General features: G+C 43.0%; 1 protein-coding gene across 2 annotated transcripts; it reads right to left on the minus strand.

Annotated features, from left to right (window-relative positions):
* Positions 1-5,114: 5,114 nt before the first annotated feature.
* On the minus strand, positions 5,115-27,040 carry LOC125389435 (toll-like receptor 13). Of its 2 annotated transcripts, none has more exons than XM_048417991.3 (2): positions 26,918-27,040; positions 5,115-9,281 (listed from the first exon to the last, which is right to left on the minus strand). In XM_048417991.3, exon 2 carries the CDS (start codon positions 9,200-9,202, stop codon positions 6,332-6,334), a length of 2,871 nt encoding a protein of 956 aa, XP_048273948.1. In that variant the 5' UTR covers positions 9,203-9,281; positions 26,918-27,040; the 3' UTR covers positions 5,115-6,331. The 2 variants fall into 2 exon arrangements, with proteins under 2 accessions (XP_048273948.1, XP_085540442.1); XM_085684316.2 differs by lacking the exon at positions 26,918-27,040 and adding an exon at positions 15,575-15,637.
* Between the last annotated feature and the right edge of the window lie 763 nt (positions 27,041-27,803).

The following is a 27,803-nucleotide window of genomic DNA, read 5'->3' on the forward strand; positions in this document are numbered from 1 at the left end:
TAGAATGAACATTATTTTGGACAAACAATTAAATTGACCCAAGGGTAAAGAGCCCATCTGGGATTTGATGAGCATTATATATATATATATATATATATATATATATATATATATATATATATATATATATATATATATAATTCCATTTTATAGCATAACTCTTATATATCTGCTATAATCATAATTTATTTGGATTTCACTGTACCTATGTTATTCTTAGGTTTATAAATAGCAGCCTTTAAAAATAAAGCAATATATGGGCCTGAAAAAAGAATCAACCATTAAAGTGCTTACTTCCATGCCTGACAATCTGAGCGTGATCCCTAGGACCCACACAGTAAAAGGAGAGAACCAGCTCCCAGACGCTGTCTTCTGACTGTCACACACTCACACACACACACACACACACACACACACACACACACACACGATATATATATATAATTATTATTGACCTAACTTTATATTTATTGGTAGAATTGTTAAAATACAAAAAACAAGGATGGTCACAGGTATGAAAGTTTGGGTGAAATATTAATAAAATTCATAATGGCAAAATTGCATTATCGTTACTGTTATTTTTAAATTGTTGTTGTGTGTGCACATATGATGTGTGTGTGGGGAGGTGGTTTCAAAGGACAAGTCATGGAGTCAATTCTCTCCTTCCACTTTTGCATAGATTCCTGGGATCAAACTCGGGCTTGTTTGGCAAGTACCTTTATCTACTGAGCCCTGGCGCTGGGCCTGTTACTGTTATTTTTTTAAGAGATATTACACAAAGAAAAATCCGAAGACTGTGTAATGATTAAATGTTAATCACTGTGTCACCTAAGGGGAGTTAATTTTTGAAGCTAGAAGGACATTGCCAGAGTAACTGTTTAACCCAGAGCATCTCAAACTTTGCTGAGCCTAAGAATCACCTGGGAATGTTGCTGACAGGCAGATTCAGGTTCAGTAGGCCTGAGATTGTGTATTTCTAAAAAGCTTTCAGGGTGTATCCTCACGCTTGGGGTTTGTGTGACATTGTGACTAGAAAGCAGTCATGTTGACTCTGCCTCTTGCTTGCTTTGGTTTGGCGTGGTTAAAACAGGGTTTCCCTATATAGCATATGTTTGCTTCAAATTCATGATCCTCCTGATCAGGCCTGGCTCTGCCTTTTAAATCACTACCAATCCTATTAATAGAGTAGGTGTGGTCACAAGAAAGTGCAGTAACTGGGCCCCCGACGTTAGTAGGCCCTCAGACCTTAACACAACTGACTCCATGATGGGAGTATCATTCAGACCATAAAACTCAGCATGTAGACAGTATCACCTGCCAAAATGAAAACAAAGACCTAATCCATCGGTCTATAATTCTGGAAAGTCTCTAAATGTAGAAGCCTTGCCTTTTGGCCTCTCTAGTTCCACTTTTGACTAACTGTTCTTGTTAACTGAAATAAGTCTTTGTTGGCAGGGGTTTCTGTCCCACCCAGTCCTGTAGCCATTCAGTCCCAAAGAAATACACCAAGGTCTCCATTAAATATAAAACTGGTTGGTCCAGTAGCTCAGGCTTCTTATTAATTCTTATAACTTAAACTAACCCATTATTCTTGTCTATGTTGGCCTTGTGGCTTGATACCTTTTTCACCAAGGCAATCACATCTTGCTTCCTCTGCATCTGGGTCAAGACTGCAGAATTAAACTTCCTTCTTCCCAGACTTCTCATTACCCTGCCTCTACTTCCTGCCTGGCTACTGGCCAATCAGCATTTTATTAAAAATAATATAAGTGGCAGGATAAAAGACCATTGTCCCACAGCATAAGTCAACCTAGGACACGGTTTTGTGTTTAAAAACTCAACCTGAGAAAAGCTTGGAACTACACTGGGATCATAAATACCAAGTGTGGTCATTGGCTGACTAATAAAGACTTTCTATTGGTTTAATCCATGCCTGAGCAGTATTCTCTGGTGGATACCCCACAATAATACATAATCAATGAGGAGGTGGAGACCTCACCCCCTTTTCAGGAATACAAAACTGACCTTGAAATTGTGGTTTGGAAAAGCTTAAGAGCCACACAGGTAGGCCTCAGATTCATTTCCCAATGGAGAAGTCTCTGCCCTCTTTTCAGTATTCATAGGGAAGAACATTTCAGTTCTTCAAAATAAATTAAATCTTAATATATTTCCATCTTTAGAAGAAGGATGGTGTTTATTTTTATAGTTTAATTTTTTTCTACTATAACACTTTCTACTTAAGACTTGTTTAAAAGAGAAATTATATAAAGATTTTCAAATGTCTTTGTTAAAGAGAGAGCCCCTCCCCAAAAAAGGGGAGGCTGGAGAGATGGCTCAGTAGTTAAGAGCACTGGCTGCTCTTCCAGAGGTCCTGAGTTCAATTCCCAGCAACCACATGGTGGCTCACAGCCATCTGTAATGAGATCTGGCGCCCTCCTCTGGCATGTGGGCATACATGGAGGCAGAATGTTATATACATAATAAATTTTTTTTTAAAAAAAGAGAGAGAGCCCAATGCTTTTATTAAAAATTAAAAAGTGCTTAGAGCTCTAGTAATTTCATCTAGGAAATGAATTTTCTTGTGTCCTGGCTAACTAGTTAATATTTAACACATAACAACACATAATGCAAACCCCTGTGAAATTAAAGAGTATGCCTTGAACTACAGCGCCATCCCTCCCAAGCCCCAAACAAAAATGGAGACAATACCGGTTTATCAGTGATGGCACCAAACAGTATTTCATTAAATTCATCATCGTTATCATTGTTGTCGTCATCGTATGTGGGTGAGAGAGATGGAGTCACAGAGAGAGACTTTGTAGAGTCAGTTTCCTCTTTCTGTCTCCATGGGGGCTCCAAGGATCAAACACATATTTTGAGGCAAGTGCTCTTGCCTGCTGATCCGTCTTGATTGTCCTCACATTTTTCTTATATTTCAGACTTATTTATTTTGATTTTATATGTATGAATTTTACCTGAATGTTTGTCTATGTACCATGTACATGCAGTGCTCTCAGAGGCCAGAAGAGGGGGTCATATTCCCTGAAAGTGGAGCTATAGATGGCTCTGAGCCACCATGTGGGGATTGGGAACCAAGTCCCTGTCCTCTTAAAGAGAACAAGTACCTATCCACCCACTTCTCCAGCCCCTACTGCTTTTTAAATGCCAAGCACAGTCCACTTCTCGGATTGCTTCAGGAGTGCAGGACCATTGGGTTGCAACAACTGTTTACCGCTTTACTGAAGTGGTTCTTAGAAGCTTTGGGTGAACCCCCACCAATTTCCTCTCTGGAGACTGATCTTGTGGGGGTGAAGCTGATATAATTCTAGCTGATAGTCACAAGCAATACCACCTCCATGAACACATGACTGACGCCCTCACACGAAGCCCCAAACCCCGAAAGTCCTTGTGCTTGGTTGAGTGCTTCTTAATCTATATCTTGAAATTATGAACAACCTTGAATTCACTATGCAACCCAGCCTGGCTTTGGACTCACAGAGATAGAACCCTGAGATTCAAGGCAAGCATCACTGTGCCCAGCAACATTTCTACTTTACACAGGATCTCCCAGTCTCTGCAGCACAAGAGCAAACATACTGTTCATACGTTTCCTAGAAAACACCTATCTTATCGTCTCCAAAACTTAGTCAGTCTGAGTAGTTAATCATTTACCTTTCTGTCATAAAAGACTAGACTTCTATGCACCTAAGTACACTTTCCTGTTAGCTCTCAGCCATCATCATCTTCGCAGCATGGGAAGCCTTGCATCACATAGTCTCAAGGACTCTTAGGCCGTTGACCAGCATGCTGTCCAGTGAGCTTAGTCATTTTCATGTTCTGTGAGATAAGTCAGTTTCATTAAGATAAATGTGGTATGTTAGTTTTGTTAGATCTTAGTCTATGCCTTGCTTTTCCTACTGTGAGGGAATCAGTAAGAGTGAGAAGAAACAGTAAGAACGAGAAGACAACAGTGCTCTCTCCATCCAGAAGAACCTGTTCTTCTGCCTGCTGAGGTTGTTTGAACACCACCTCTCTTCTGTCGGCCATGCAGGGTCAGCAGAGAGGAGAGCAAGCACAGGGTGGGGGTTGCAAGCGTGCAGTCACCAGACCAACCAGACAGGTGAAGATTGCGCAAGACCAGGAGAGGAACACAGCTTTGCACGTCCCTTCCATTACTCAAGAGCCACTCCACCCCAAGGAGGAGACAATATCAGGAAGGAATGGGTGTGGCTGGTTTCAGCAAAAATTACGCCGCTCAGCATTGCCCAGAAGCAGCATAGTTGCAGGTTTCAGGGTCCACTTTGGACAGTGGACACATTATTGGTAATCAACACTGTTCAAAATGTTCCCCATTTTTATTTATGTATAAAAATACTGGGGACTAAGGTGGATATATGGACTAGAATCTGTGATGTTCCCATTACAATTTCTGATGTCAGAAATTATGAGACTCCATAAGTCAGTTTTTCCTCCAACTCAGAGCACAAGAGTTAGGAGAATGCTTTTATAGATCTACCGATTTAAGAAGAGGGTTTGATGAATTAGAGAAGTAAGACTTACAGAAGAGATCATCCAAGCTAGCTGGGCAAAACAGACTTCATAGAAATGCCATCTAAAGACATCTTAGATAGATTTGAGGATCCTGTCAGTGGTGGTGCATGCCTTTAATCCCAGCACTTAGGAGGCAGAGGCAGGCGGATCTCTGTGAGTTCGAGGCTAGTCTGGTCTACAAGTGAGTTCCAGGACAGCCAGAGCAACACACAGAGAAATGTCATCTTAAAAAAAAAAAACCAAAGCAAAACAAAACAAAAAACCAACAGCAACAAAAAAAAAAACCCATAGATTTAAAAACTCCAGTGGCTATGTGTCTGGGACATCAGTCACAAACCAGAGTCGTGTAGGAGGCAATTTCTTTCTTCCCCTTATTTTACTTTTTGTTTTAATGTGGTTCTTTGTCGTTGTGTTGTCTTTGTTTTGTTGGTTCTGTTGGTATGGGTTCTTAGCAGTACAGTGTTGTTATGTGACTCCGTTCCCGGGAGAAGTGAACAGTTGTCTACTCATTCCAGTTAGGAAACTGACCACACACCAAAGTACAGATACCATCAAAGTTCAACTTTGTGAGCCAATGAGTCTATTAGGTTTATTTACAGGAACATGAGTGAGGGGTTATTTACAAGAGCAGAAATGCCTATAAAACAGCTGCATCACCAAAGTCCACCCAGGCTTGGATGGCATTTCACAAAAGCTGGAAACCTAGAGCATACCGCACAACTTGCAGACAGCTTAACGGGATAGAGAGTGTTCTTTCCTGGTGGCTCGGTTGCTCTGAGCCCCTTCCTGGCAGCTCAGCTGCTCTCTGCTTCTGCCAGGCAGCTAGGCTTGCCGAAGGGTATCTCTCAGCAGGCTTTACTGTTTAAGCTTTCCTACAGGATGGAATATTTTAATCTCCCCCTAGAACATCCTGTTGTTTTTAGCTCGCCGTAAACATCTGCCTTAGAAAGCTTCCCTGCAAGATGGAAGGAAGGTTTTAATCTGGGAGGAAGCTGGTCCACAAATACAGTCTCTCTTGACAGGAACTTCTTTGGAGAAAATATCTGAACAACGATCTCAAGACACATAAGACCTTTCTGTTCCCCAGAATTTCAGGTGACTGCTGTTCCAAGTCTTCTCCTTAATAGAATAGGAATTTCTTGCCCCTACCCAATCCCATAACAGTGGGACCCTGCTCCTGAAAGCTTCCGAGCAGTTCTCTGTACTCTCCTGCTTGCCTGATGAACACTACTCAAATGGTCTCAAGTCTTACAGTTATAAGCAAGCCCTGCCTTTGTCCCTGAATGGTGCGGGAGAATTATCTGTATTCTGTCAATCATATTTTAATAAAACGCTGATTGACCAGGCAGGCAGTATAGGCGGGAAAGCCAGACAGGAAGTAGAGGTGGAGCAAAGAGACTGGGAGTATTCTGGCAAGCAGGAAGCTCCCTCCACAGTTCTGCCCAGACCACCGGAGAGGAAAGATGTAAGCTGCCTAGCTGAGAAAGGTACTGAGCAGTGTGGCTAACGTAGATAAGGATAATGGGGTAACATAAGTTATAAGAACTAATAAGTAGCCTGACCTAATGGGCCAATCAGTTTATAACCTAATGTAGACTCTGTGTGATTCTCTTTGGGACTTGCCGGTTGTGGGGTACCGGACAGGACAGAAATCCGAACAAGCAGGCCCCCTCATGTTACAGATGGTTACACCTGAAGAATGGGTTCATTTCATCAGACTCAGCTTACATGTATTTTGGGCAACATTATGCAGCAGGATTTGGGGTTGTAAGACTTTCAGTCACTCAACAACAATTAGATGTGTATTTTCTTTCTCCACAGTCTCGTTGCCCAATGCATTTCTAATGCGAGCCCAGAAGAGTGGCCGCTGGTGAGCACTGTCTGGCCAAGTGATAAATGTCTGTCTGTTTACGAGTTTCCTTAGTCGGTGGTAGCTTGACAGCTTATAGTTAGGAATCTCTTCAAGGAAGATCAAGATAATGACATCCTTGTGCTCATAGAACATCTTCATGGTGGCCAGCTGGACTTCAAGCCGGCACCATTCACTATGCAGGTATTGGTTACTGACTACACACAAAGTTTTTCGGCTCGTGTTAATTGCATTCTGGATGTTTTCAAAGATGTCAATGCCGGGTTCAAAGTCCCGGTGGTGAAGACAAAGCTTAAAGGTGGTCTGGTTGCCTTCTTCTAGGGCTGGAACAAGCTCTTCATATACCCAGTCCTCATCAGTGGCTGAGAAAGAGACAAACGCATCATACAAGAACTTCTTCTCTGTTTTGTGCCATTTAGTGAGGTACCAAGCCCTACATATATACAAACAATACCACAGAGACGAAACCATCTTGGCACTGAACCAAGAGAAAATCATGGTGGTGACAACCATCGTGAAGGAACAGAAAAAATAGACCTTTCCAAAGTCAAAATTACACATGGCATCGTCAAAATCTATAAGCAAACTCTGGCTATCTGGCTGCTGACAAGGGTAACTCCGGAGGAAGGGGATGTGGACCTTCCCTGTGTTCATTGACCAGTTCTTGAACCACATATTGTCACAGTTGCACTGAAGTTTGTTCCCATAGACATCAAAAAACATCAATGATGTCAGATTCTCCAGATGACTTTGATTAATGACCTTCAAGTTGTTGAATCTTAAAGAGAGGATCTGTAGGCTCTGTAAACCAGAGAACAGGCCAGGAATCAACGAATCTAAGTTGTTATTTTCAAGGCGCAGGACCTTTAGCCTTTTGAGTTTTTTGAATAAGGAGGCATTTAAATAGAGACTCCGATCTCCAGCTTTTGTTCCTGAGATATCCAACTTTGTGAGATTAATCAGAGGGTCAAATTGGTAGTGATCCAGGAATACGGAGGGATTTTTTCCTAGGAGTAACTCTTGCAAGCTACTCAACCCTTGGAAAAGGTTCTTCGGAACAACCTGAATCCCATTTCTTTGTCCTTCTAGGTTGAGCTGTTTCAAAGATTTGAGCTTCATAAATGGAGGATGTGGAAGGGTCATAGTAGTTTCATATTTGATGTTATTAAAACCGAGTTTCAAAACCTGAAGATTTTCCAGGCCAGAGAAAACGTGTTGCTGAAAATATGACAAGCTATTGTACATTAAGTCAAGGTGATGTAGACAAGTGAGACCAGAGAATGCACGCGGCTCTATAATTTCCAGGCGGTTGTGGGAGAGAATCAAAACATTGAGTTTTTTCAAACATTGGAAGGTTCCATGGTTGAGAGTCCGGATATTGTTGGCTTCAAGATCTAGGAACTCTAGATTTGGAAGCTGAGTAAAGGACTGCCTGTCAATTGTTACTATCCAGCACCTAGCTAAATTGAGCTCCTTCAGTGAAAATAGACCACTGAAGGCCAGGTTATTAAGTTCTGTGATGGGGTTTCTTGCAAGAAAGAGAGACTTCAAGCCCTTCAAGGGTGAAAAGGCAAAATCTGGAAAACCTTTAAGTTTGTTGTTGCTCAGATCTAGGATGCTCAAGTTCTGCAGGGAACCCCAGGTCCTGTTGCTGATGAAGGAAAGCTGACACTTGTTCAGATTCAGTCTTTGGAGACTAGGCAGAGCATCAAACTCACTGTCATTGAGATGAACCAAGTCACTGTTTTGGCCCAGGTCAAGGAACAAAAGCCTGGTACACTTCGCCAGATGCTTAATGCCCTCTGCATTGGTGGCATTCTTCTGGAAAACCAGGGCCTCTAACCTAGGTAGGTTTTTGAGGAGGTGACAAACAGTTTCCACATTAAAGTGACCATGTCTAAGCTCCCGGTTACTGAGGTCCATAACCCTTACATTCTGCAGGTGTTTGGCTGAAAGCATCTCCAGTTTCACCAATGTTCCACTCAGATTCAAGCTCCTAAGCTGGGGCAGAGTTTCCAGATACACATTCTGAATGACTCCGTGGCCATTCTGGGAAGCACTTAGAGTGGTTAGGTTAGGCAATGACAAAGCAGAGAAATTTAACTCCATTAGTTTGTTCCCCTGAAAACTCAAGTGGATCAGAGAAGCCAGTGCCTTAGGGCTGTGGTCCAAGTAGATGATGCTGTTGTTAGTAAGATCAAGATACTCCAGGCACGGAAGATACTGGACTGCTTCAAGGATAACAGAAAGATTGGTAATGCTGTTTCGAGAGAGGCTCAAATATTTCAACTTGACAAGAGGAGTAAAGGCTCTTTTGTGAATATGGGTAATCTGATTGTGGCTCAGGAGCAAGGTCTCCAGATTGGACAGGCCCTCAAAGGACTTATTCACATTTTGAATCTTATTTTCCACTAAATTTAGAAGGGTCAAATTTTCAAGTCCCCTAAAGGCACCTTCATCGATCTTCCAAATTAAATTCCACTCTAGTCTCAAGTCCACCAGAGCAGGCAGATTAGTGAAGCTCTGGGGAGGAAGGACTTGAATGTAGTTCTGTGTCAGGTTGAGGTGAGTAGTATATTTCGGTATGTCACTAATGGCGTCTGTCAAGTTAGTGATCTTTTTCCGAATGCAGAACACATGGCGAATATCAAATTCATACTGTGTGCACTTATTGAACCCATATGTCTCTACCAGAGACAGCAGGGAAAGCCCTATTAACATGACCAGGAGTTGGAGAGAAAGTGCATAGCTGCCCCAACTCATCTTGATTGCTCCAGGCATCCAGGTTACAACAGAAAAAAAATCCCGTCACAGAGGCGATTCTCATGTTAGAAGGCATGCTCTTTACATAGGAACGTTCCTGAAAAGAAAAACAAAGGTTTTTAGTTTAAATTTCTCTTCCCTAATAAGTATTTTATAGTTTGCTTCAAGGAAACAAAAAGTTCAATCCCAGCATCAACTTTTTCATTTTTCTGAGGTAGGGTTTCTCTATGTAACAGTTCTGGCTGTATTGGAATTCACTTTGTACATCTACCTGCCTCTGCCTGAGTGCTGAGATTAAAGGCATGTGCTACCATCACCGGGCCCAACACCAACTTTCAAAATTCCCTTCCAGAACCCTGTCTGTTATCAAAAAAGGCTACTGCTCTTTTTCAGCAAGCAAAAATTTCAGGACACAGAACTGTAGGAGCCAGCCACGATACGCTAAAATATGAACAGATTGCCCAAAGGAAATTCTTTACTTCCAACCATTATCACCTGCCAGTGTAGGACTCAGCCACCGAGTCCTACACTGTTCACCCTGAAGTCCTAAGCAGTTTACCCTGAAACAATTCTGGTTGCCGGAAGCACCACAAACTGAGATTACCGGAGCACCACCCAAGAACAGACTATTCAAAGAAAATGCCTAACATTCCAATCACTAAAGATAGGATCACCTGCCAGCACACACCCACCAGGACACCGCTAGACAAATGTCAGCCAATCAGGGGTCCTGAACCTCAGAAACCCCTCAACCCCACCTTTACTATTATAAAAACCCAACTCTAACTGAGCTTGGGGCTCTCCGTTTATTCCAATATGTTGGACATGCGGAGAGACCGAGTTTGCAAACTTACATAAAAATAAAGGCTCTTTGCTTTTACATTCAGGACTTGGTCTCCTTGTTGGCTTTTGGAGGACTTCGTGGATTTGGGCATAACAAGAACCAAAGGAGGCAACATTATGTGTCATTTAATTTATGTAAATCAAGAAGCCCCCCTCACACACACTTGTCTTGCAGGCTGATACCTGAAATGCCATCACTACTGATGCATTAGATGGACTGGGGGAACGGAATGCCATATATGACACAAGTCACTTCTGCCTCAATGTGAATGAGGCCATATGATCAATGATTTCACCACAATTTGCATTTGATGGAGGGGAGGGGAGTTGGTAAAGCTTTGTACTTGAGCTGAACTGAAGGACCAAAAGGAGGGGAGGGATGGAGGTGGGGAGAAACATTGGGCATGAGGAAGAACACTGAGATAACTTGATATAATTTGAGCAAGATGCCCTGACTAGTGAAGGGCAGAAACATGACATCCGAGTATTTATGATTTGGAGACTCTGTCTACATATTTGGTAGCTTTTCTTCCAGTGACTTGCTTGTTTATCTCCATTCTTTAGTTTCTTTCTTTTTTCTTTTCTTTTTGATGTTTTGTGAACACTCTTGTATAGTCTTTGTATATCAATCCTTTGTTAATATCAATGATTTAAATATCTCCTGCCATCTATAATTTAACATAGTCTGCAAACTCCTTTGTTGACAGAAAGAAATCAGTAATCATATGGTATGGTGGTTAGTTTTAATTGTCAACCTGAAAGAATGTAGAATCGAGTAAGTTAAGTCTTGGGGAAGGATTGTCTTGGTGAGATTAACCTGGGACATGTCTGTAGGGGGTTGTTTTAAGTATATTAATTGATGTGGGAAAACTTGGCCTAAAAGTGGGTGACACCATTCCCACATTTTCCTGGACAACATGAAAGGAGGCTCCGTGAGATGCAGTTTTCTGTCCTGTCTCCTGGAAGTGTTTAGGTCATGTTATTTTGAGGACTCGATTTCCTCTTATTTTCTAGTTTGATACAGCAAGGGTATCAAAATTTTTGTTGGTATTGATCACAAAGATAACAAGCTGAATTCCCTTATTTGTTTTTAAAATGGGAGTGTTTGTTGTATTAGGGGTTTTCATTAGTTTGGTTTTTGTTGTTGTTGTTTGTTTATTTTTGCTTTTTTTTTCTGAGACAAGGTCTTACTATGTAGCTCTAGTTGTCCTGGAACTCACTATATAGGTCAGGCTGGCCTTGAACTCGAGCTCACAGGGGACTGCCTACCTCTGCCTCCCAAGGGCTGGGGTTAAAGGTGCTCTCCACTATAACCAGTGTAGTTTTATCTGTTAATGTTATGCCTTCTGCAAGTAATTGAAATTATACCTTTCCATTTTGAGTTCACTCATTTTCTCTGCCTTTCTATGTTGATTTCCAGATGTGATCATCAAATAATGTATTAAATTCCAGCACTGATAGAGCACATCCTCTTGTCAGTGAGATGACATCTATAAGCTTCCTATTAATTATTATTTGTCATAGTTCATGACGAATGTCAAGACAAGAAAATGCCTTCCTATTCCTCGATTTCTAAGATGGGGGGAGGGGAGGGTGGCTGTTTACATGGAAAAGGTGCCAGATTCCTGGGACTACAGAGCAGGCACCACAACTGAGATGAATAAATTAACTCAGTTATATGGAGCAGAGGTTTATGACTTTTTGTCATTGTAGTTGTTGAGAAAAAGGTCCCACTCTGGAACTCACTATGCACCCTAGGCTGCACTGTGGTAGTACCCAGGCTGCACTGTGGTAGTTCTCCTACCTCAGTCTTCTGAGTGATGAAATTAAAGGCATGCACCACTATGCCTGTAATGATCTGTTCTGTTTTAATAGACAAGCCACGCCCCCACTCTCCCCACCCCCCCATCCACTGAAGCAGGCAGATCTTCCTGCTTCCAGCCTGGGTCTCTTCCTTTTCCATCTCCCTCTCGAAAAGGCAGCTTCTGTCTCTCCCTTCTCTCTCTCCTCTCTCTTCTCTCTCTCTCTATTTTTCTCTCTCTGCTCTTCTCCCTTCTCCTTTCCCCCTCCATAACCCACTAAATAAATATCCAATCTCACTCTGCATGGCGTGGCTATCCATGTCTCTGTCTCTCGCCCCATAGCCACATGGCTTCCTGCCTGGGACCAGCTGCCTGCCGTGTGGGAACTGTGCTGTCTGTGCCTGGGACTGGCTGCTCTGGGGCCTGCTGCCTGCTCCCCTCCTCCCACTGCTCAGAGACCTGCAGTGTGGTCTCATGGCCCGCTGCCCACTGCAGCCACTCAGGGAGCCACAACATTTTTTTTTATTACTCCATCTCAATGCCTAAGGATGAAACAAAGAAGAGAGATCTATAAAAGTTAATACAAGAAAAGGAAAGATGGGGATGGAGACAGGTGTTAGAGCACAAGACCCTGAGTTTGGGTCCCAAGATTCCCCTAAAGCAAAAGAACTTTCTGGGCATGGTATCCATGCGTATAGTCTCAGCACTCAGGAGCTGAGGTGGGATAACAACTTGGCTGAGGAACCTGAGACCCAATTGTGTAACTCAGAAAGAATGAAAAGGGGAAAGAAGAAAAGATAGGAAAGAAGCAGAAGCAGAGAGGGCCATGGAGGAGAGGAGAGGGAGGAGAGGTGGGAGAACTGGAGAAGGAAGAGGAAGAAGTAGTAAATCCACATTGCATAATGTGGCTAGAGGAAACTGGGTGGGGCAAAATGACATTGCTAGATTAATGTTCTCTTTATTCTCAGAGAAGATGAAGGACAGTGATACAAGCTTTCAAATCTACCAGAGTTTGCTCCAAAAATATAGTAAATGAAGGGCACTAGCCATGAAGAAGTCTGAAAGGCAAACATGAAAAACGTTCTAAACATGTAAATATCCCATGCTTCAAGGGACAGATAGGGGAAGATCATCAGTGAAGTTGTCCTGGGGCAGGGCTGGTGGAGGAGACAAGGAGCAGACAATAGACAAGGAGCAAAAGTCAGAGCAGGAAGCTGAGGCCCGACAGCCATACAAAGAGAATTTTTAAAGGTGTGGAACTGCCTTCAGCAGGCTTGGCAGGTGAGAGCCCAGCACACAGAAGAGAGAAGCAGGGAGCAGGGAGCAAGCCAACCTTCAAAGGCACTGCTCTTTCAGCTGGATTTTTAAAATAACATTACATTTGATTGTGTGTGTGTGTGTGTGTGTGTGTGTGTGTGTGTGTGTGTGTACAAGTGCATAACAGCTCGAATGTTGAGGTCAGAAGACAATGTGAGGGTTTGTTTCTCTCTTCTCATCATTTGGGTCCCAGGGATTAATTTAAACTCAGGTTGTCTCAGGCTTGGCAGCAAGTGTCTTTATTTGCTGACTCTTGCAGCTGGATTTTACAGGCTCACTCACCACAACGGGGTGATGCCAGGGACTTTTGAAAGGACAAAGCAGAGAACTAACCCCTTCCAGTTGTGACATTAATAAGGCAAGGATGCTTAGTGCAGTCATACACGACTGTCATCCGAGCACTGGAGAGGCTGAGGCCAACCCGGACTACTTCATAGGGAGACCTCAAGAAAGATCTGAGAAACAAATGTCGAAGGTTTATAATGTTGTGTGCCTTTGTTTACAAACCCCCAAGCCTAACACTTACCTTTCAGCTAGGACCATATGCTGCACTAAAAGCACCTGAACCCAAGTAAAACAAAAACTCAAAGAGCTTGAAGAGAATCCTAGCCTAGAATCCTGCTCACCCACTTGGGAGGTAGAGACTGGAAGATTGGGAGTTGAAGGTTGATCTCTCAGCAATATGTCAAGTTTGAGAGCCTGGGCTATGTGAGCCCCCTTTTCAAAAACCAAGCAAACAAAAACTGTGAAGCCGGAAATAGTGACCCACATGAATAATCCCAGCACTGAGGAGATGGAAGCAAGAAAATGATGAAGTTAAGGCCAGCCTGGATACGTTGTGCACACCGGGTGGTGGCACACACCTTTAATCCCAGCACTCAGGAGGCAGAGACAGGCGGATCTCTGTGAGTTCAAGGCCAGTCTGGTCTACATATCGAGTTCCATGACGACCAGAGCTACAGAGAGCAATTAGAAACCCCCCTGAAAAAAGTGGGTGCTAATATGTCTCAGTGGGTAGAGGTGCTTGCCACAAAGCCTGATAGCCTAAGTTCTATCCTGGGACCTACATGGTAAAACAGTTGTTACCTCCAAGCTTTCCTCACCTTCACGTACACAGCATGGCATGCACACACTCAACATCTCTACCCTTCACACACAAAATAAAGAAATTGTATTTTGTGTGTGTGTGTGTGTGTGTGTGTGTGTGTGTGTGTGTGTGTGTGTGTCTTTAAATGAGTGGAAGCAAGCCAGTACAAAGCTACTGCAGAAAGTTAATTCTCTAAACACTTGGGGTTTGGTCCCCACTAGTCAATTAAGGAGCAAAATGAAAACATGAGAAATAGGGAAGAATGAGCAAATACAGAACATATGAACGAGCTCATTCACAGGGGAAACAGAAAGGCAGGTGTCTTGTGTCTCAGCCCACAGATTCTATTCTTGATTCTGCTTGGTCCTTATCAGTTTGCCAAGCTACTGTTTCTGTCTTTGCTATTCACTGGCCTTTAGACAGCCAGTCTTTCCTGCTCCCCGCTGAGATGCAACTACTTTTAGATTCAATAAGCTTCTGAACCTGCCTGTCAAATCAACACAGGAAAGGGAGGATCTTGTTTCTCCAGGCTCCAGAGACAAGCTAAGGAAACTGCAGCTCTGATGAGGAGAGCTCCCACTGCAGAAACTGCAAAGCCAAGGAAGCCTTTCAGAGGCTCAACCAAGGCTTTAAAAAATATTAACTGCTATGTTTGCAGAGAAGAGACTGAGTGAGCCTACGATCTGTAACCACATTTCAGTCATTTGGACTCTGTTTCTCTTAAAGCCTCAAAATCTTCTCTCAGGTTAGGAAATTTTAATTGAATGGCAAAGAAACCCCAATAACTTGCTATTCTGATTTTTTGTTGTTTTTTTTTGTATGTGTTTTGTGTGTTTAGTGTAAGTACTTGTTTGTGTGAGTGTGTGTACATGAGTGAGTGCTTGTGCACATGTATGTACATGTGTGTGGAGGCCAGAGGTTCATCTCTGGTGTCTTTCCAGTTTCAGGGATCCTTCTGTCTTTGTCCCCTAACTGTGCCCAGCATTTCATGTGAGTTCTGGGGATCTGAACTCAGGACCTCATGGCTTGCCACCTCCCTATCCCCCTAGCCTACTTCTTATCTTTTTTTAAAAAAGGTTTTATTTTCATGTGTATGAGTGTTTTGCTTGCATGTATGTGTGCACTAATGTAAGTGCTAGCAATAGGAGCTACAGAAGGTTGTGAGCTACGGTGTGGCTACTAGGAATTGAACTTGTGTCCTCTGGAAGAGCAGCCACTGCTCTTAACTGCTGAACCATCTATCCAGTAGCCTAGCTTAGTTTTTTTGTTACATGTTTTATTTTGAGACAATAGGGATTCCCATGCAACATTAGGAAACAATACCAAAAAATGCCACTATACCTTGAATCTTGAACGTCCCTCAGAAGTCCATATAAGAAAGATTGAGTCCCAAGTTGTGGCACTGCAGGAGAGGTGGTGGGACCTTTAGTAAATAGAGCCTAGTAGGAAGTCTTCAAGCCGCTGGAAGCATGTGCTAGAAGGGACTAATGGAACTCAGGTCCCTCTTTCTTTCTCTCTCTCTCTTTTTTTCTCCAACCACAAAGAAAACTGCTTTTTTTGTACCACATATCCATTCCTGCAGTGTGCTGCCTCAGTACCAATAGATCAGACCTGAAAGCCCCTCACCTGAATTACAGCAATGGGAATGGACTAATGCAGATGTTTGTACATTTGACCCGGTTTCCTTTCATGATTCTGTCAAGGAAACTTGTAGTACAGTATCACAACCAGGAGATTGACACTGATATAATCCCCTGATTATATTAACTCTCCCTGGTCTTGTAATTGTGTGTATGAACTCAGATCTATACAATTTTATATTGCATACAGATGTGTTTGTATATCCAGTATCACATTCAAAACAAAAGATGGTTACAATACCACAAATAACTTCTAACTTGGTCTCTGTTTCTCCACGCTAGTAATTTTAAGAATGCTATACAAATGAAAATGGGCAATATATGATGTACAGAGGTCGATTGGTGTAGGAGTTCCTTTTGTTTGTGTGTTGCTTTCATAGGATAATGAATAAAGAAACTGCCTGGGTCTAGTTGATAGGACAGAACTTAGGTAGGCAGAGAAGACAGAACTGAATTCTGGGAGAAAGAAAGCAGAGTCAGAGAATCACCATGGAGCCGCCAGAATCAGACATGCTGAATCTTTCCCAGTAAGCCACAACCTCGTGGTGATATACAGATTAATAGAAATGGGTTAAATTAAGATGTAAGAGTTAGCCAATTAGAGGCTAGAGATAATGGGCCAGGCAGTGATTTAATTAATGCAGTTTCTGTGTGGTTATTTCGGGTGTAAGCTAGCCAGGTGGCCGGGACAAACAAAGGGCCACCATCCTCACGCAACAGTCGATTTTTTGCACATAATTCCTTAAAGATTAACCCAAATTGTACTCTTTTCATTTCTGTGTAGGAGTCTATGTTGTGTATATGCCACAGCTAGTTTATCCACATCAGTTGATGGACATGTGAATTGTTTCTACCACCCCACACACACACACTTTGAGACGGGGATTTATGTAGCCTATAACTCACAGAGATATGTCTGCTTCTGCCTGTGAACTGCTAGGATTAAAGATGCAAGCCACCACCCCCGAAAAATGCAGGCACATTCTTTTAAAAACAAAATGTTAACATTGGCTTTTCCTCTTGACTTTCCCTACAACGACCCACTGGAGGACTGACCTTTTAAGTTCACGAGGGCCTACATAGGGTGTGTCCCATTGCAATGCCTCAGCAGCACTGCCTAGATTCTAAAAACCCACAGGCCCTCACACTCTCTAAGCTCTCTGAAATCCCAGAGAGAGCACCTGAACTTTGCAGTCCATCCATTCCTGGAAACAAGGAAGAGCAGTGGCAGATTCTTGGGCCAACATAACCTGACACAGGCTTAGCTTCGCGGTCAGCACAAGTTTATTTCATATACCTACTCTGTTATTTACCACATGTGCTCAGCTTCCATGCTTTTATCGCTTGTTTCTGTTCATTTGGAACTCAACTGATGACCTTTCTGGGCTTAGTGGCACACACCTGCAATCCTAGCTCTTGGGGAGGTGGAGGTGGAAGATCGGGATCTCAAGTCAACTTCAGTGACTTATAGAGATCAAGGTCACTCTGAGCTCCCTGAAGACCCATCTCAAATATCCAAAACAATACCACCAGAAAGATGGCTAAATGGGTAAAGAATGCTCACTGCCAGGTCTGACGGCCCGAGTTCAGTCCCTGGACCCACATGGTAGAAAGAGGGAATTAAAGCCTGCAGGCTGCTGTCTGATCTCCACACGTGAGCTGTGATGCAGGAACATGAGCATATACACAGAGAGAGACACACAATAAACAGACAGACAGATAAATATAGTCAAGAAAAATGGCGTCTCCATAACTAACTCTTAACTCAGTGGAGAAGTTTGCCATGAGCATGGATCCACCCAGGTTCTGGACAGGCCAAAGGTTGTCACACATGTTAATGCTAAAGAGAGTTTCCCACGGAAAACTGAAAGTGAACCAAGGCACCCTGGGCAGAAGAGCAGCAGGGGAGGCACTGTTCTGTGTGGTGGAGGAGCTGAGAGGTCCTCTTCACACTGCTCTGGAGTGAGAGCCATCTCCAAATTCCTAGGCCATTGTAGCAAAACCCAGGGGGCAGGGCTAGAAGCCACTGTTTGGTTCACCAAGGGGAAGTTTTGCTCCCGTTATGAGAGCTGAGGGTGGGTACAGACTGGGCAGTGGATGTGAGGGTGGGTACAGACTGGGCAGTGGATGTGAGGGTGGGTTACAGACTGGGCAGGAGAGCTGAAGCCAGGAACATTGGCCTTTCAGAAGTGGTATGACATAGAAGCGGAGCTAGAGAACAGCCATTGCCTTCATTCCAGCCACTGGGAACTTCCAGAGCAGATGTGGTTTGTGGCATGGTGTCTTTCCCATGCTAGAAGCTGACTGGGTCAGCTGCATTTGTGTGGGAAAGTAAAGAGTGCAAGTGGGATTTAGGCAGCACAGGCCATAAGCCATCACTGCCCTTGACTCACGTTGGTGATCTTGGAAAACTCAGCTTGAGAAAGATGGATTGTGACGTTTCAACAAAGGGGTGCCCAACATGCCTGCCGCCATCAGCTCTTTCCTAACAGAGATGGAGAGTTTTTGGTTCTGTGGTTTACTCCATCCTGGGATCCGCACCTGCTGACCTTAACCCTTAGTATAACCACTGATATGTGTGTGTGTGTGTGTGTGTGTGTGTGTGTGTATGTATGTATGTATATATAGCTAATCTGACCTTGAAATCCAATAGAGAGCCAAGCATGATGATGCAGGCCTGTAATCCTGGCAGCACTCAGGAGGCTGAGGCAGGAGCATTGTTAAGTCCAAAACCAGTCCTCAGAGTGAGTTTCAGGCCAGTTTGGGCTATGAGTGACACCCTGTTTTTAAACAAACAAACAAAAAGTAACTAGAGAACCTCAAATCTTGAAGAGACTTTCAAAGCTTATGAAAATCTTGCTGCAGGCCCTGGACTACTATAAGCAGAGGAATGCTGAGACTACGTGGCAAGGCCTGAGAGCCCATACCACCCTGTGGTGGTATGCACACTTGCTTAGCAGTTACTTCTGACCTGGATGTTCTTTCTACAAATAGGAATTGGCACACATTATATAGGATAAATGTACAAATGAGAAATGCCAGTAAACACAGTGCCATTAATACAACTCATAGTCCTGAGAAAAGCTAAGGATAATACAAGAACGTCTTAACTGGATCTGATTTTATAGCCCTACAACCACAACTACTAGGAGGTTGACACAGGAGGACCACAAGCTTAAGACCTGCTACAGAGTAGGTTCAAGGCCAGCTTGGGCAATTTAGTTAGACCAGTCTTAAAAGGAAGAAGGTCTGGAATAAAACTCAGTGGTAGAGTGCTGGTCTGGAATGGGCAAGCTCCAGTACGACACCCACAGACTATTATGTTACAAACAAAAGAAGAAGAAAGATGCCATACAAAGGATGACTATGCACAATTTATAAAGAAATTGAGACACTGATTATGAGAAGGGCAACAAAAATAACAGGAACTAACAGAGATCCAGCGGATTGCAACATCCTGGTCACCCCCATACATGAGGCCAAAAGACGAGACAATCTATGAGTTAAAACAGGAACAACATGATTCTCTATTTGGAGAGGATAGAGCAAAGGTGGCTCTAAAGGGAACTAAGTGCCAAGAAAGTTGAGGTACTAGTATGAGAATATAAAGTTGTCTTGGATCCATGCATTCATCTGTTAACTCATTCTACATACATGTCCAGTGCCTACTTCAGTTACTCTTTTAGGTGATGTGTAAGAAACATTCCTTTCACTAGAGCATGAACTCCCCGTGAGGGTTTCTCGCAAGGGAAAGGTTCTGGAAAGGAAGAAAATAGAGTGACTATTGTATCTAGATTTATGCCTACAGCTCAGTAGTGTCATTTAATGAGCTCCTCCTTTGGCTCGCAACAATATGCTGTTTTGCATGATAAGTTATATAGCTACTCTTCACATGCAGATAACAGCTATTACTGTCATGTATTGTGCACTAGTGCTTGTCATGACAGATCTCAATTGTTATTCCAACCCTACGGCGCAGGCGTCACACCCTTATCCTCCTTTTCTAAGAATGTGGCCATAGACGTGCCAGTATCTCCCTGAGTGCTGCAGTGGGCCAACTCTCCTTTATAGTAACCATGTGTCACTGGAAAGCAGTGACAAAAAGTGCAGACATCGGGGCTGGAGAGATGACTCAATGGCCAAAAATATTTGCTGCTTTTTCAGAGGACCTGAGTTTGGCTCCCAGTATCCACATAATAGCTCACAGCGATCTATAACTTCAGTTCCAGAGGATCCGAAGTCCTCTTCTGACCTCCACAGGAATTGGACATTCATGTAGTACACAGAAATACATGTAGGCAAAACACATATACATATAAAATTAAATAAATATAAAAGAGTTGTTTAGCGAAGACATTTTGGAAGAAATGTGACAGGCTTTGATGGAGTATGCTACCCAAGATTGGAGAAATACAAAAGCAAAGGACACAACAGCCCATGGCAAGAGTCTAGCAAGAAGTACAACCCTGCCTGGCACCGTATCATACAAGGAATGGGATAGTTATGTGATATATGAAATCAATGACTTCCTCTACTTCTATGTGGGGCGTGTGGCCATTCAGCTCTGGTTAAAAACATGGGATGTGTCAAGCATGCTGAGATCCATTTGAAAACAAAGGTTGCACTCTAAATTCCAAATACCAGAACTGGCATTGTCACCCTTGTTAAGGTAACACTTTCATCATGTTTTGTACAGAGAAGCCTCTGTACTAGTTAGTTGTGGTTATGAAATTATTGATAAATCAGTTGGCATTTTTATTTTCTGCTTCCTTTTTTCTTTTCTTCTTCTTTTTTTTGTTTTTCAATTTTGTTTCTTGAGACAAGGTCTCATGTAGCCCAGACTAGCCTCAGACTATGTAACAGAGTGTGCCTTAAACACCTAATCCTACTGTCTCTGACTCCCCAAGGACTAGAATTGCAGGCATATGCTGTCACATCCAGCACTGTGTTTGTTTTTTATCCCACTCTTCTGTGCCCTCTAGCTTTTTCTCTTAGTTCATCCTTTCAAAAACTAAACCTTGAGCCAATGAGATGTCTCAGCAGGTAAATTTGCTGTTGAGCCTGAGAAATATGATTCCTGGATCACAGGGTGGAAGGAGAGACCTGGCTCTACCTGTTGTACTCTGACTTCTACACATGCACCATGGCATGCACATACACAGGCATTCATGCATGTGTATACACACATAAATCGAAAAAAAATCGGTTGTAGGTGTAGGAATAAAAAAAAGAGTATATACTGGGCATGGTGGCACATGTTTTTAGTCTCAGCACTCCAGAGATAAAGGAAGGTGGATCTCTGGGAGAAATCCTGAGTTCTATTCTGTGAGACAATGGTCTTTTATCCTGGCACTTGTATTGTTTTTAATAAAAAACTAATTGGCCAGTAGCCAGGCAGGAAGTATACGCAGAGCGACCAGGCAGGAAGTAGAAGTGGGACGACCAAGAACAGGAGAATGCTGGGAAGAGGAAAGATCAGTCTGCAGTTGTCATCCAGACACAGAAGAAGCCAGACACAAAGCAAGCAAGATGAGACTACCTCACTGATAAAAGGTACCAAGCTACGTGGATAACACAGACAAGAATTATGGGCTAATATAAGTTATAAGAGTTAAAAAGAAGCACAAGTTAATAGGCCAACCAGTTTATAATTAACATAGACCTCTGTGTATTTATTTGGGACTAAAGGGTGTGGGACATGGTGGAACAGAAACCTCAACCAACAGTTCCAGGCCATTCAGGGCTGTATAATTGTAGAGAGCCACGTGATGCCACGCCTTACAGGTGGTGCTGATTCCCGCCTTCCACCTTTCCAATGGTAAATGCTCTCAGATGTGTAACAACTCCATATATGGCTAACACTAAGATCTGGCTTGCTTCCACGTTTCTGGACCTATCTGCGTCTCCCACATGGCTTGCTGGTGTTGGCTACTCAGAGGTTATTTAAGCTGCAGACTGGCTTTTCCCCCAGGGCGAGAGGTTGCGAGAGGTAGCGAAAGGATGAGAAGATTATTTTAAGGGCCTGAATAAACCACAGTTAAGAAGAGTCTGGTGTTGCGTTTTCATTGCTGATAAGGCAGACGTGACATATAATAAGACCTTTTCTAGAAGGAGAAGGCCAAGGCAGAGGAGGAAGAGGATTTCTGAGTGTTTGATTGTTGAGCTCAAGCTCATAAAGACAAGGACTAGGAAGGAGTTCAGTAGATACAAAGTTTTCTTTGTATATAATATTTCTAGAGTTCCATAAAAATATCTTATTTCCTTTTAGGATTTGTGTATGCATGTGCATGTGTGTGCATGTGCTCTATATGTATGCAGTACCCCCAGAGACCAGAAGAGGGCACTGGATCTCCTGGAACTGGAGTTGCAGTGAGGTGTGTGCACCCATGTGGGAACTGAACCCAAAATCCTCGAAAAGAGCAACTGGTGCTCTTAATCATGGACTCATCTCTCCTGCCCTGTGTTTACACTCAGGTGGAAGGAAATGTTTTAATTCAGAATGCTAAAATAATTGTCTACATATTAGCAATGCCTAATTTGCAATAAGGAAGGTCAGAGGCTATAGTAACAGCATTCTCTGCTTATTGTTGCTTCTTGTTACTTTTTGCCCCAGTTATTTTTGCTGTTGATTAAGGCCCATGAATTAGGAAAACTATGGTATATGTCTTTCTCAGTCTGACTTAATTCATTAAATATGATAATATCCAATCACTTCCATTTTTTGCAAACAATACTTGTATTCTCCTTTGTAGCTAAATAAAATTCCCAAACCATAGCACGTACATGTATTGGGATTTTATCCAGTCAACTGCTGTTTTTAGACCTTTAAGGGAAAAGAAAGAGAAGACGTCCCGAAATCCTTGATCTTCTCTGTTAAGTGCAGGCTCACCCTACCTAGTCTCTGATTCAGCGCAGAGGCAGGCCCTGAGCTAGGAAACCTTCTAATCCTAAAACTCCAATCTAGAACTGCAAGGGGATAGAAAGTCCACGACGAAAATGCAGTCCCAAGTAACTTGCTGTGGGTTTTTTTTTTTTTTTGTCAACTTGACAGAAACTAAGGTCATCTGGGAAGGGGGAGGGTTACTCATTTAAGAAAATTGATGCATCCATCAGATTGGCCTTTAGGCAAACCTCTAGGGCATATTATTGATTAATGATTGATATGGAAGGACCCAGACTAGTGTGGGTGGTGCCACTCCTGGACATGGGGGCCTAGGTGGTATAAGAAAGCAGAGGAAGCCATGGGGAGCAAGCCAGTAAGCAGCACCCCTCCAGGACCTCTGCTTTACTTCGTGCCTTGAGTTCCTACCCTGACTTCAGTCATGATGAACTGTAATCCACGAACTGAAACAAACCTTTTTCAACCCAAGTTCCTTTTGGTCATGGTGTTTTAGTACAGCAGTAGAAGGCAAACCAGGACACTTGTTCTCAAGGACACAACGCATGTGTGGTTCTCAGTCCTGCCTGGGAAGCAGAATCCCCCAGGGACCTTTGGTCCCACTGCAGTCTAGATTCAAAACAAACGTCTGAATATGAGGACAAGATTGAAACTAAGATGGGAAGAAGGAATTCTCTGATTAGCATGACTCAGATTCACCTGGGAGGTTCTCTAAAGGCAAGGGTTGCTGGGTCCCACCCCTTGACAATTTTAGAGTCTCTTGATCTGGAGAGGGCCCAGGATTTGCATTTTCCTCCTGTTTCCATGTCAAATTGATGCCTCCAGGGACCACATTCTGAACAACAATCCCCACAGCCCCCTCCTCAGTTTTCCCCTGAACCAAATCACTGGAGAGGAAACAGGAGTGGCCCCCATGGTCAGCTCAATCTTTACCCTGTACTCACTACAGATAAAAAATACGCTCACAAAGCTTCCAACCTCACCACAGCTAAGCAGAGTCTCTTTCTCTCTCTGTTTCCCTTTCTCTCCTCCCTCACCACCCCCGCCCCACACATACCCTTCAGGCCACAGGCTTTGAAATACAGTTTTTCCCTCAACACTGAACCCTTCATAACACTGAAGTTTGAGAGGCAGGACTGGCCCCACAGGGAACAACAGCCTTTGACCTGTCAGCAGTCACACCAAAACAGGCAAGAGATAAGCTGACCTCAGAAGAGAAGCCTACTGGTGTTCCCTTAGCTTATCCTGTCTCTGGAGCATTCCTGAGCTTCTTTTCTGAGTAGGTCCATGACCCTATTGGTTTTCCTAGCATTCATCAAAGGCATTCCTGAAATGGGCAGGGGCTTAGGGGCTGTGTGAAGCTAAAGATGTCTGAAGGAGTTCTGAGGAATATTATGTAAGAAGCAGAACTTCTTGACTCTTTTCCAAACTTCCAGCACACACTCACGATCGGTATTATGTGCCTTGAAGTAAGGCCCCCAGTGTCTTTGAAGTGCCCTGTGAGTCTCTAATAAAAGCTTCCTATGACTTTGAAACTATAAAGACTTTACTACTTTTATAATAATTCTAATCTTTTTCTGTGGGGTTAAGAAGATGCATCTAGGGGCTGGGGAGATGACTCAGTGCTTAAGAGCACTGGCTGCTCTTCCAGAGGACCCTGGTTCAATACTCAGTATCCATATGGCAGCTCACAACTGTCTGTAACTCCATTTCCAGGAGATCCGACACCCTCATACAGGCATACATGGAAACAAAACACGAATATACATAAAATTAAATAAATAAAATAATTTTTTTAAAAAAATGCTTCTATTGCTACCCTTGGAGTGTTCTGTCTGTCTGTCTCTCCCTTCCTCCTTTCCTCCCTCCTTCCCTTCTCCCCACCCTCCCCTATACCTTATCTCACCTTTTCTCTCTGTGTGGCTCAGGCTGACTACAAACTCTTGCATTTAATAATCCTCTTGACTCAAATTCCAAGGTCGGGATCTCAGGGATATACTACCCTATTGACCTGTAAATTGCTTGGCAATGCTATTATTTGACCATAGGTGTAAGAATGGAGGAGAGCCTCCATTTTTACAGGAAGTATGCCAGAGTCCGGGCTCTAATCTAATGCGTCTGTGCAACTTGGTGACCAGAGGAAAAAAGTCTCATAATTACTTAGAATTTCATAGCTTAAAGTCCTACCACGTAATTCTCCATAAAGTTTTTTTCATTTATTTTATGGATACTGTGCTCTACATCTATGTACACCTGAACAACAGAAGAGGACATCAGATTCCATTATAGATGGTTGTGAATCACCACATGTTTGCTAAGAATTGAACTCAGGACCTCTGGAACAGCAACCAGTGTTCTCAACCACTGAGCTGTCTGTCCAGCCCCTCCATAAAGTTTTATAGAAAAGGGATGTCCACTGGGCGGCAGGGCACACGTCTTTAATCCTAGCACTTGGGAGCAGAGGCGGGCAGATCTCAGTGAGTCTGAGACCAGCCTGGTTTATAAAGCGAGTTCCAGGAGAGGCTCCAAAAGCTACACAGAGAAATCCTGTCTCAAAAAACCCAAAAAAGAATAAAAGAAAAGAATAAAAGAAAAAGAAAGAGAAGAAAAAGAAGAAAAAGAAAGGATGTTCAGTCCATAGAAGTAGCATGAGTTGGCACTTAGCTAGTAAATGATGTGCAAGATTACCTTTCAGATTCAGGTCTCCTGACCTCAATCCAGAACTCTTACCACTTCAGCAAAGAGGGTGAAAACAGATCTACGCATACATGTTCTACCCCATTCACATAACAGAGGTGCTGGGCACCTCTGAAATGCAGCAAAACCCTATCAACACAGAGTGCATGTTTGCTTAGCATGTGTGAAGTTCTGGGTTTCATTCTCAGCACCAAATAAAACAGGCTTAGTGGCTCACACTTTTATTTCTAGCACCAGAAGCATCAGAAGTTAAAAATTACCCTAAGCTAAACATTAACTTTGAGTCCAGCCTGGCATCCTATCAGAATGAGAAAGAGAAAATCAGTGAGATGGAGGAAGGGAGTGAGGAGAAGAAAAAGTAGAGAGAGAGAGAAAAAAAGAAATAAAGGAGAGAGAGGGAGGGAAGGAGGGGGAAAAGGAGAGACAAGGAGAGAGAGGGAGGGAGGGAGGGAGGGATGGAGGGAGAGAGAGAGAGAGAGAGAGAGAACTTGTAAACTTGTAATCCTAGCACCCAGGAGGACGGGACACAAGGGCAGGAAGCCAGTTCTGGTCAGTCTGGGCTATTGTGGCTCAGTGGTCCATTCCTTTAATCTTAGCACTTTGAAGGCATTGAAGGCAGAGGTCGGTGTATTTATGTCTATGTACTCATTTCCAGGCCAGCCAGGGATATATAGTGAGACCCTGTCTTAAACAAATAAAAAAAAAAGGAAAGTTTTTAAAAAAAGATCAAAGCTTATTAAAATAAAAATAAGATAAATTTGCATATGGTACTTGGGAAAGTTTATTATCCAAAGCATAGACGTACACTTCAAACACAACAGTAATTTGCATAGCAGATTCTGCTCAGTAGGTACTGCAAGGCCTGCCAAATTTTTAGTTGCTGATTAATGGGTTGGCAGATGTAGTTTATTTGGTGGAGTATTTGCCAAGCAAGCACAAAGCTCTGCCTTTGATCCCAAGTACTGCATAAACTGAATATGGTAGAGCATACTTGTAAGATTGGCACTCAGGACTCAGGAGGTAGACACAGGAAGAGCAGAAGTTCAAGGTGATCTTTAACAACTAGCTAGTTTGAAGCCCACTTGGACTACATAAGACCTTGCCTCAATAATAATAATAATAATAGGAATAGGCAAAAAGTGTAAGCACCAGGGAGCAAGGACGTTACCGTAATAAGAAAGTAAATGTCACTGCCCCTTTGTGCAATAAGTGTTACTACTGCCGATGGTAAGAGTGATGAAGTGAGCTATGCTAAATTCAAAAAAAAAAAAAGGTCTGGGTCAGAAGTAGTGATGCATTTTTGCAATCCCAGTATCTTTGAAGTAGAAGATCAGTGGTTCAAGATCATCCTTGGCTTACAGAGAGCTCCAGGCAGAGTTGGGGTACATGGCCATATCCCCATTTGCTGTATATTGCTGAAACGGAATCAAGTCAAGGAAAGCGACATACCTCAGAGAAGCTCCTGGCCCACGCCACAGTTCATCTTCTCTAAAAAATGACATTCTGTCTCTGGACTCTTAGAAACCTCGTGATGATTGTTCCAAACTCTTAGAACATGAGACACTTCCTTCCTCTTCAAACCTCTTCTTCTTTTTTTTTATCCAGGCATGGTGGAGGAGGGGGATAAGGAGGTGTACTTTATATAGACCAAAACCTTGCCTGATGTGTATTGCAAAACCAAACAACCTTCTAAGGAGATTTCACTTTCTGCCCACTATACTTTCCCCTGAGTTTCTTCCTGTGTAATCTCCTTTGGGAATGTTCAGGTGGATTAAGCCCTGGTATTGAGAACCATCCTGCCCTGAACCTGGACCTGTACATCAAGGTCCCGGTGGTAATTAAATCACGGGATCAGGATGTCTGACTGTTTCCTGATTCCTCATCCCACCACACGTTTTGTTGCCTAATTGATGCAGTTCTATTCTGTATTTACTTCATTTGGGGCGAACACAATTTGACTTTTCTCCTAAAACTGTGGCCATTAAAGGCTTGTGAGACTGTCTTAGTTTGCTTTTTGTTGCTCTGATAAAACATTAACAAGAAGGGACTCAGGGGTGGTATTTCATCTTACACATTACAGAACACCAAGGCAAGATACTCAAAGGCAGGGACCTGGGGGTAGGACCTGAAGCAGAGACTATGAAGGAATATTTCACATCCAGGCCCACTTGTCCAGGGATGGCACCATCCGTGGTGGGCTTTCTCAACTAGCAATCAAGAAAATGTGCCACAGACTTGTGTGAATAGGTCGAGTTAAGGGAAGAAAATTCTCAACTGAGATTCCTTCTTCCTATGTATGTTTAGGTTTGTGTCAGGTTGACAAAAGCCATCCAGT

This window comes from Myodes glareolus, chromosome X (genome assembly GCF_982192425.1).
Source record: "Myodes glareolus chromosome X, mMyoGla1.1, whole genome shotgun sequence".
NCBI lineage: Eukaryota > Metazoa > Chordata > Mammalia > Rodentia > Cricetidae > Myodes > Myodes glareolus.